We start from the raw sequence: 11345 nt of genomic DNA on the forward strand, positions 1-11345 counted from the left end.
TAGGGTGCCTTGAATGTGTTGGCGAACAAAGTCACCATCTTCGTTTCTATCAAAGGGGGTTGCACATGCATGGCCTCGTCCCTCCACCTTTGCGCATAAGCCCTTACTGATTCTTGGCTTCTCTTTTCCATTGACATAAGGCTCGTTCGATCTGGAGCAATTTCCAAATTGAACTTGTATTGCTTAAGGAAAGCCTCAACTAAATCCTTCCATTTCTTGATCTTGGCATTATCCAGCCTCATGTACCAACTTAGCGCCGACCCCGATAGACTATCTTGGAAAAAGTAGATCAGTAACTTATCGTCATGAATCACCTCAGCCATCTTATTGCAATAAGATCGAAGGTGAGTGTTTGGGCATTCCAACCCAGTGTACTTTATAAACTCCGGTATCCTAAATTTTTTTGGTACCGTGATGTTTGGTACCAAGCATATTTCAGACGCTCGCATGGGGTCAAACCAGTCATTTCCCTTGACTGCTCTTAACCTTTCTTCCAAGGCTGATATCTTGTCATCGTTCATAAAACCAGTGGACCTATTATCGGAAGGTCCATCTGCTGTGATGTGAGCTTGAGGGGGCTGAATAGGAATGGTAGGCGCAAAGTGCTGCCTCGTCACTGAATCTGCCCCCAAGTTTTGAGATACCCTGGGACATGAACTGACGGTGCTCCTATAGGTGGTTGGGTAGACGTTCCCTCCCCGTTTTTGGCTCTTAAAAGTTGCTCAAGCAGATTGGTCAGTCGAGAAACTTCATTTTTCACGGATTCCAACTCGGTCTGGTAGTGCGACTCTAAGTGAGCTCTTTCTTCGTTTTCCATTCTTGATCTTTGTCGAATGTTGTAGATTCTAGAAGAGGGACCTATGTTTCTTAATCTGGCGATGCATGCATAGATGTATGAGAAAAATGTATGATTGTGATGGATACATGATTGAAAAATGCATGTTTTATTGGGGATGATTTAGTGATGATGGCCATTTCGTTCACAAGTCCTGCAATTCAAAATGCATTGGGGTTTAGACTTGTTTTGATGCAAAAGATACATTGGAACATACACCCTAAGGATAGGTTCTAGTTTCTCTACGTGAGACATAGGGTAGGTTTATTACTGGGTCTCTAAAAGAGGGTCTCTTGCTGTTCCAGTGACCAACCTTCGTAAAGGCGATATGGAGGTCTAGCAGATAGTGGGATGGTACGTGTACCAATCACAATCAGTCTAAACACTCAGCAAAGAGTTGGGGTTTACACAAACTTAAACCTTGACTCAAGTCATAAGGCAAGCTGCTAGTCCCCCACTTAAACTTAAAGTTACATGTGTGTGCCCTCAAAAACATAATAATAATAATAAAGTGATGCATGACTATGCCATGTATGATAGAATATAAAGACATGCTAAAGCTTTTAAACAAAGCATCATAAGAAAACAAAAATCAATAACACATAACATAAACAAACAAACAAATCAAGCTTAGTCCAAGGGTCCCTAGTGGAGTCGCCATCCTGTCGCACCCCAAAAAAAAATCAAACAAAAAAAGTTTGTTTTTGCAACATTCGACTGGCGACTTTCATTTTGTTCTGTTTTGCTGATTTGGTTCTTTGGGAGTCGCCACCTAGTATTTTGGTCACTAGGAACCTTAACTGGTCTTTCAGAGATTCTAAGGCAAGGGACTGGTTGCGTAAAGGGAAGGTATTATCACCCTAGTACGCCTACCTAAGGTAAGCTGCTTGGTGTTGGTTTGCTCTATAATTGCTATGGTGTCGGTATTTTCTAGGCTCGTCAATTGATTTTGGATAGAAATCTAAGGAGATTCCATGTGCTTTGAAAGCTTATTTTCCCTTAGTATTTCAAGAGTTTGCGACTCATAAATCGTGGAATAAAAAAAAATTTTAATTTTGAAATGTCCTCGATTATAATCAAGGCTTCTTTCAAGAATGTGTGCGGATTTATTACTCCCAATAATATTTTGGATATTCATCCTTCTAAGGATTTCTTTATCCAAACATTAGCGGTGAATAATAAATAAATTTTCTCCCCAAAAATAAGATTTTTATAGTTTTTGGAATATTGGTCAATACCCTTTGGAGTTTTACAAACATGTTGTAAAATCCGGAAATGCAAGAAAATAATTTGTGTTTAAGAAATCTATGCGAAAACACACTTTCAAAGCTTTCCAAATATTTTTTTATATATAAAAGAGAACATTTAAAACATGTTAGAGTATTGGCCGTATGCAACACGCAAGAAAATATACTTTTTTAAAACAATATATTTTTTTTTTTGATGAAATCGGGTATTTTAATACTAAATTTGTATCTCCACAGCATAAAAAATACAAAACTAATATTAATTCATTTAAAAAAAGATGTACGAAAAAATCAACAATATTTTTAAGGAATTTTAGAAATTTTTGAAAGCAAAAAATAAATTTATCTTTGAAAATTTCGGGTGTCTCGACGAAAATCAGATATTTTAAATACTAAATTTATATCTCCACAGTATAAAAAAAAATACAAACCCCCTAAAAATATATATATATATATGAAAGGAAAATAACAACCCTTTTTAGATTTTTCAGATTTTTGTTTTTTTTTTTTAAATATATATATATATATATATATATATATATATATATAGACACACATAATATAATATAATTATAATATATTAAGGGGGCTGGGCCGGCCCAACTAACTGGGCCGGACTCAGCCCCAAAAATCGTTGGGCCGGAATCGGCCCAAAAGGAATTGGGCCGAACCCGGCCCAACAACTATCCTACCTTGGTCTGGGCCGGACCGACCCAGACCCCCGGGTTGGGCCAGAATCCCTCTGGCCCAACCACATGTTTCTGGGCCAGAATCCGTCTGGCCCAGAGAAGAAAAAGCAGCCCGGGGGGGGAATTATTTCCCCCCCCGCCTCCTGCATGCAGAACGCCTCTGCATGCAGGAGGCAAAACTCGGCAGTTTTGGAAAGAAAATGAGCAGGGGGAGGGAGAAGCGTACCTGGCGCGGCGGAGACGGTGGTTTGCTGGCGGTGCTGCGGTGGAGGCGGTGACAGTGTCCTAGCTCACGGACGGCGACTCCTCACGGTGATTTTCCCAAACAATCCGGCGACGCCCTCTCTGTTCGCCTTCTTTGTTTTTGTTTTCTAAACTCCCTCCCTGCGTCAAACTTTCACTCTTCTCTCGGTTTTCCTGGGTTTTCAGTGGCTCTCTCTCCTCTGTTCAATTTTTTTCGGCCCCTTTTCTCTTCGGTTTTCCTGCCTATTTATAGGGAAAAAACGGTGCCTTTTGCTAGTGCGCCTTGGGTGTAAATCACGCAACGGCTGGTCGGCCATTGACGCGTTCGGTGGTGGTGGGGGCGAGGAGAGAGAGGCGGGATGGTTTTTGAAAACGGTTTCCTTCTTCTGTTGCAGGTTCGGGGGGGAAAGGAAGAAGAGGAACAGTGTCGTTCAAAACGACGCCGTTCCAGTCTTTTTTTTTTTTTTTTTTAAACCTGAAACGGCGTCGTTGCGGACAAAACGCGCCGTTTCATTTAAATGGCCAAACTTCAAATCAGTCCTCCAAATTCGGTCCCCGCCCCTCTTGTTGGCCGCCTTTTTCACTTTGATCCTTGGCCTCCGATTTATGCAATTTAGCCCTCAATTGATTAATAAACTTTCAATTTCTTCAATTAAGCCCCTGAAACAATTCCAAACAGCCCCCTCTATCTTTGCGCCTTCTCCAAATTGGTCCCTGGTTTCGGATTTTCACAATTAAGTCCCTAATTGGCCATTAAACTTCAATATTTATGCAATTAAGCCCCTGATTTGACCCAATAAATTCCTAAAAAATATATTTTGGCCCCAGAACTTAAATTTCTTCTAATTAAAGCCCAAATTGACTTAAAAATTAATTTTTCTTGCAATCAAATCTTCTATAAATTCAAATAAAAATCCAATTAAATCCATAAACATCCAAATTTGGGCTTTTTCCTCAAAATTTAAATTTTCCTTCTCAATAGGGCTTTCATCCTTCAAGAATATACTGTCAAAAAAATCAATCCTTGTATTTTTAAATTCCTTGACCAATTTTCTGACTGTTTTCCGAGCACTTCTGCCTCCTGTTATTTTTTCTAACCTTTTTTGGCTATTTATTTTATTTTTCATGGGGACCCAAAAATGGGTTACAACAATGATGATGTAACATTATATTGTCACCTTATTACATGTAATTCTATAGTGTTTGAATAAGCTATAAAAGATGAAAGGTTGAGAGTTACAATGGAAGAGAAGATTGTATCAATTGAAAAAAATAACATATGAAGATTGGTTTTTAGATTAAAAAAAAAGTCAATAAGTGTCAAATGGATCTCAAAAATAATAATAATATCAAATGAGAAGTGAAGAGATACAAGACGAGATTAATGACAAAAAACTATAATTAGAATCAAGGAATTAACTATGATGAAGATTTTTCCCTAATTGCTAGATTAAAAAAGTTACAAATGCCACAAAAGAAGTCTATAAATATTTATATGGATAACTGAATAGTTATTGCTTTAACAAAAAAAATCCAATATTACATGATAGAAGTAAATATATTAACATATGATTTTATTACCTACAAGATTGCATTAAAAAAAAAAAAGTGAATTCAAGTATGTAAAGTTTCAAAACAAATTTGTGAATATTTCCACGAAGTCACTCAAATATGGTTTTTTTGTCAAGATGAGATATATGTTGGGAGTTATAAAAAAATCAAGTTTAAGAAAAATGTTGAGAATAAACTATAATTTAATTTTTTTTCTAAAAAATATATAAAAAAACTAGTCTATTAATTGAATTAAATGAACCGATTGACCGGTTCATAATAATCAGTTGGACAAAAAATCCTAGTCGAAATTGTGTAATGAGCAGCAGAAGATTATCTAATTACATGTTCTATCTCCCGGTTGACCTTCCAACTATGTTGGCGATAGAGCTCAGCAAAACAAGGTATTCTGATACGACCATTCATTTGTTTCTTCTCCTTTTCTAGAATACTCGTAAAGAAAGCAAGCACAACACTACCTCACATAACTTGGATGCATTGCTTGGCATATGATCTGTTCAGGAAGCTAAAGTGGATGCATTTTTCAATGAATTGCTTCGAAGTCCGTCTACCATGTTAAATGAAATCGAAAACATAATATTTAACGAAGATTAAGTATATTAATTTATGTTCAAAACTGAGAACACGATCACATATTAATAACAATAATCATATGGAGAGGCAGCCAAAGAAACATATAGCTTTAGGTAAATCTCATTCTCTCTCTGTCTCTATATATGTATCTGTTTTAAAAAATTCTCAAGTATTGGTTCGAAGATTTGAATATAAGAGTCAAAAAATCAGAACAAATCTGCTTAGCCATAAGATGAAACTGGTGGAAAAGGATTTTTTGACCCAACCCATAGCTTTTTATACCCTCAAATAAAAATGAGGCCTTCCTAGTCTTACCAAATCAAAAATCGGGCCGATAGACTGCAAGAGTCTTCTTCAATCGATCTTTCCTTCGAGGTATAATTTTACTTTAGCTTGCAAGTAAGGAAAGTAATCGATGCTCTTGTCTGAATGAATATTTATGGGTGCTGGTGAGACTTAAGTTACAAAACCTGAAAATGACGTGAATGTTTACAAGAGAAATATTTCAAGGAATGAATATCTAGAACGGCGTGTGTGAAAGTTATTGTTATTTATTTTTAAGCCCTCACAAAAAAAAAACATTAATAAAAAGAACATGAAAACACGCAGATATTATTAAAGACTAGTTGAGAATCAAATTAATAATTTAATTTTAACTGATAAAAGTCTTATTAATAAGAATAATTCAATTTGAGATGAAAACTAATTAAAGACAGGCAACAAAGTCCTCAAGGTTTAGCTTGTGAATAGAGGAATGAATTTATTCTATATATTCACCTTTGATGTGTACGTTAAATCTTTTATAAAGTTGTATATAGCTTGTGACGAGAGTCAATTATCTATTCTATTCCTTTTGTGCAGCATAAAAAACGTTTAACATTTTCGCTTTGTGAGAGGAATTCATAGTGCTGCACAGTCTCCATAAATAAATCACTATCTCTATTATCAAAAAGAAAAAAAGATCACTATCTCAATAAATAAAACACAAATTTGTCGCACTAGGATTAGGACTGCAACTTCAGCTGGTTACACAGCAGCGTGGTTTACTTCAACAAACTTTGGGGCTAGCTGCAAGTTCTTCGAGTGAATGTATGTATATATGCTTTTGTTTTATGCATTAATTTTTTTTTTATTAATGTTATTTGAGGTTGGTATAAAGGTGATGCTATTTCATTAAGTTTTTCTGTAGAAAGGTTTAGGGTTAAAAATGATTTTTTTTTTGTACATAAAAAATTAATGAATCAATTTGTATCTCAATTTGAGCACGTCGTGAACACTCAGATTTAACCTCAGCCAAATCCCCTAATAGTAGTTTTGATGCTGCATAAGCATTAACTTGGCTCGCCTATAAATCATAATTAATCAAGTCAGCTACTTAATCAGAAAGTGTTTGCAGAGGAAAAGTTGGTGATTTTGAATTAGTGAATAATAGATTCAATCCAGGCTAAGTTATTTTATTTTATTTTATTCTGTGTTGCATGGATCTCTTTGCTTTGCTGGTTTTTCATGTACTAGATGCTTAGCCTAATAAAATTATCTCGATTTTATGATAATTAGTGGTTATATTAGTTGTAAGTGGTGAGACGTTAGTTCTAAATATTTTGGGAACATGATAGTGTGATACTATTTTCATAATATTAGGAGTTCATCTACTTTTTCCTTTTATTCATTATATTTTAATTCTTAAACTAGAGAAAAACTAAAAGGTTACAAATGTATATAAAAAATTATAACAACAATTATCGAAGAACATGAAACAAAAATAAATTAATTAATGCAACAAAATTAATGAAACCAAAAATACTTGCAAAACTAACTAAGATAGATAGATATAAATATATACAATCAGATTTAATAGTTTTATTGATGAAAAAATTTCTTTAATGTCTCCGTTTATATTTGTTAATTTTTTTTGTTAGTGATTAAAATAAATTCTTAAATGAAAAGGTTTGAATCTCAAGTTTTAGTTTTGTGTTTTGTGTTTATTAGTTTTTACTTAAATCTAATGAAAATCATCATATAATATTTTATTTTAAGATGTATATTGAATTTATTTTTTTCTATACATGTATTAAAAGAAGAAGAAAAAAAGCCTCTAATATGAGATCAGTCCTTTTTCAAGTTTTTTAAAATTATTTATGATAAGTAAAAGTATATTAGTTCAATAATGTGTAATTTATACCGTTATTATTTTTCAAGTTGGTCTTTTCTTCATAAAATTATTAAATCATAATATATAATTTGTATTATTTCGTTTAAAATAGGAGAGCAATCAAACTTTAAATTGAATATTATAAAATTTTTGTTATGATAATAATGACGTTTTATTGATATTAGGTTCAGAAAACCATCAAGTCAATGGATGAATATGTATTGAATACATGTTGTTATAATGACTAGTTAATTTCTTTGTCACATGCTTCACACATGTATTATTTAAGTATATATTTAATATTTCTTTTTAACTTACTATGAATGAATCCAATAATTAATAATTAAAAAAAAATACAAAGTCCATATATTTATTATAAAAATCTTAAAAAATGATTAACTTAATAGTTTTAGGTATTAAACGGATGAAATAGATATTACTTATATATAAACACAATGAGAATAAAGATGCATGGTCCGATTGAAATTAGTTTGCTTATTTACAAATTGGATGATTTAAAGTAGATACCCACTACGTAGAGGCATTTAACTAGTTCTCAATAGTAATTTTGATTGCAAGGCAGAGACGTTTTAAATTCATATGGCTAGGGTTCGCGTCCCCTCTCCAAAACCACCCTAATGACCATTAAACAACAATGAAGAAAAGGTCATTTTGCATGCTGTTTTTAATTTTCTCAAGTTCATTTTGCTAAAATTGTTTGGAACTGTGCTGATTCAGGTGGATTTATTTTTGAAAAAATGTGTTTGCTAGGGACGTGTCGTCAAAGATGGGCTTGGTAAATTTGTCTCTAGAGATTGAAGAACTATGGAATGAATGGCAGATTCGCTCATTAATGTTACTTGCTCATTAATGTTACTTGGTCTCCTATATATCGACTTATTCCAAAAAAAATGTTACTTGGTCTCCTTCTTCAAATCATCCTCACCATTTTAGGAGAACGACGGAAGTATACTGTTGGGCTCGGGGATTTTCTTTGGTTAGCATACTTGTCCGCAGATTCGGTGGCAATGTTTTCATTGGGAATCCTTGTTCGCAGCGTAGCCAACTCCACAAACCCGAACTTGATTCCAGTGTTTTGGGCACCAATCCTTCTAGTTCACATTGGTGGCCCTGGAACTATCTCTGCTTATTCAATGCATGAACTCGACAAATTATTGATAAATCACCTTCTTCAGCTAGTAACCCGAGTTGGAGTGGTTGGTTATGTCTTGTTCAGGTTGAGAGAAAATGCCTTCATGTTGGTAGCCATTCCCATCTTTATTTCAGGAATGATCAAGTATGGTGAAAGGATTTGGGTTTTGAAAAGAAACAAGGAATCCAGTAATTTGGCACAGCAACCTTCTGCAAAACGATCTTGCATCCACATTGAAGATATAATTTCCATCACCAAAAGTTCAAGGGAGGTCAGATATCTTAATGAATCTCGTCTTTTGTTCAATACGTCTAAGATGCTGTTCCAAAATCTTGATCTCGTCAATTTTGATCAAAAAATCACCTATGATTTGGTTTCTGGAAAGAAAGCCGAGGAAGCCTTCCAGTTGACAGAAATTGAGATGGGACTCAAGTATGATCGCCTTTATTCTAAGGTGGCAACGGTTTCCTGGCCTCGCTTCATTCTCCGCTCAGTCACTTTCTTATCCTCTATTTTTGCTTTAGTTTCCTTCTCAGTAATGATAAAGAGCAATCTCTATTCGAAAAACGATAGAATTATATCTTACGTGTTGCTGAGTGGAGTTGTCTGCCTTGAAAGTTACTCTATCATTGAGCGTCTCTTTTCCGACTGGACTAGGATTTGGCTTTATCCAAAAGCATTTCATAATCTCCATCGAAACCATTGGCTTTCTCTGTTACTATCTTCTTCCAGGAAGCGCAAAAGATGGTCAAGATTAATGGGACAACACAACCTAGTAAGTGCGCTATCAAAGAAACCAGTGAACAAGCTTCGTAAGAAGTACTTTCCAGGGAATCGGAACATTCATAGCTGGGTGGATGTGGACAAGGATTTAAAAGAATTGATCTTCAAACAAGTCAAGGATAAACGTTCAAGGTACGATCCCGATACCAGTGATTGGTTATGTCTTGTTCAGGTTGAGAGAAAATGCCTTCATGTTGGTAGCCATTCCCATCTTTATTTCAGGAATGATCAAGTATGGTGAAAGGATTTGGGTTTTCAAAAGAAACAAGGAATCCAATAATTTGTCACAGCAACCTTCTGCAAAAAAAGCTACTTGCATCCCGTTGGATGATAGGTTTTCCATCACCGGAAGTTCAAGAGAGGTCAGATATTTTCATGAAGCTCGTCTTTTGTTCAATACGTCTAAGAGGCTGTTCCAAAATCTTGATCTCGTCTATTTCGATCAAAAATTCACCTATGATTTGGTTTCTGGAAAGAAAGCCGAGGAAGCCTTCCAGTTGACAGAAATTGAGATGGGACTCAAGTATGATCGCCTTTATTCGAAGGTGGCAACGGTTTCCTGGCCTCGCTTCATTATCCGCTCAGTCACTTTCTTATCCTCTATTTTTGCTTTAGTTTCCTTCTCAATAATGATAAAGAGCAAGAGTGTCTATTCGAAAAACGATAGAATTATATCTTACGTGTTGCTGAGTGGAGTTGTCTGCCTTGAAAGTTACTCTATCATTGGGCATCTCTTTTCCGACTGGCCTATGATTTGGCTTATTAGGCTGGAAAAAACATTTCCTGATCTCTATACAACCCGTTGTTTTTCTCTGTTACTATCTTTTTCCAGGAAGCGCAAAAGATGGTCAAGATTAATGGGACAGCAGTCACAGCACAACCTAGTAAGTGCTCTATCAAAGAAACCAGTGAACAAGCTTCGTAAGAAGTACTTTCCAGGGACTTGGAACTTTCATAGCAGGGAGGATGTGGACAAGGATTTAAAAGAATTGATCTTTAAACAAGTCAAGGATAAAAGTCGTTCAAGGTACGATCCCGATACCAATGATGATTTCCCTGTCCTCCTCAAGCTATTGGAAGAGAGAGGTTGCAGTGTGCTTCAAAGCAAGGGTTGTTTCCGTGAATTGGGATGGAGCGTGACTCGTGTAGAATTCAGTCATAGCCTCCTCACTTGGCACATTGCTACTCATGTTTGCTACATTGACGACTCCAAGAAGAACGGTTTTGCAAATGATCAAAATTGCGCAATGAGCAGATTATTATCTAACTACATGTTGTATCTCCTGGTTCAATATCCAAATATGTTAGCGATGGAGCTCAGCGGAACAAGGTATACTGATACTAGAATTCATTTGCATCGTCTCCTATTCATCAGGAATAGTCATAAAGAAATTTCCATGGATAAATTGGATACGTTATCGTTTCCTGAAGCTCAAGTGAAAGCATTTTTCTATGAATTGCTTCGAAGTCCGTTTACCATGTTAAAAGAAATTAGAGAACAAAGGGAAGAAAAGTCAGCCCTACTAGATGGTTGCATGCTTGCTATGTCATTGCAGTCATTGGAGTCATCAGAATCACTGGATGGTTGGCCAAATGAAAAGAAATGGGAAATGATAAGTGAAGTGTGGGTGGAAATGCTGATGTATGCTGCAAGTCATTCTGTATGGAAGGAGCATGTCCATGCACTTGCCCGAGGTGGGGAGCTACTCACTCATGTCTGTCTTCTCATGGCACATCTCGGTTTAAGTAAGCAATGTCCGCCTGCAATAAGTGACGATTTGGATGCTTGTGATAAAAGGCTTGATGATTTTCTCAAGACTGTCGACTCTGAGTATGACGTATAGTGTCCTATTTGGTTTTTTTTTTTTTTTTGGATTATTGCTATTATTTTTAATGCTTCAATTCGGTGGGAATTTGTCGTGTACCTATGATTAACATATTATGGCTCTTTGCAATTCCTCTCCATCAGCTTAGTTAAATGCTTCTAGGGTTTAGCTTTATTTTGTTGTTCTGATATATGTTCAGTTTAAAACTTGATTAAGAAGAATTATTTTCTTATTATGTATAAATTGATCTAGAAATTCTAGATAAATAATAA

General features: G+C 35.4%; 1 protein-coding gene across 1 annotated transcript; it reads left to right on the forward strand.

Moving 5' to 3' along the window:
* The first annotated feature begins 8222 nt into the window (after positions 1-8222).
* On the forward strand, positions 8223-11091 carry LOC140955716 (uncharacterized). Its single transcript, XM_073409898.1, has 2 exons — positions 8223-9379; positions 9420-11091. The coding sequence occupies exons 1-2, from the start codon at positions 8223-8225 to the stop codon at positions 11089-11091; spliced, it is 2829 nt and encodes a 942-aa protein (XP_073265999.1).
* Positions 11092-11345: the final 254 nt, after the last annotated feature.

Source organism: Populus alba, chromosome 6 (assembly GCF_005239225.2).
Source record: "Populus alba chromosome 6, ASM523922v2, whole genome shotgun sequence".
In the NCBI taxonomy this organism is placed as follows: Eukaryota; Viridiplantae; Streptophyta; class Magnoliopsida; order Malpighiales; family Salicaceae; genus Populus; species Populus alba.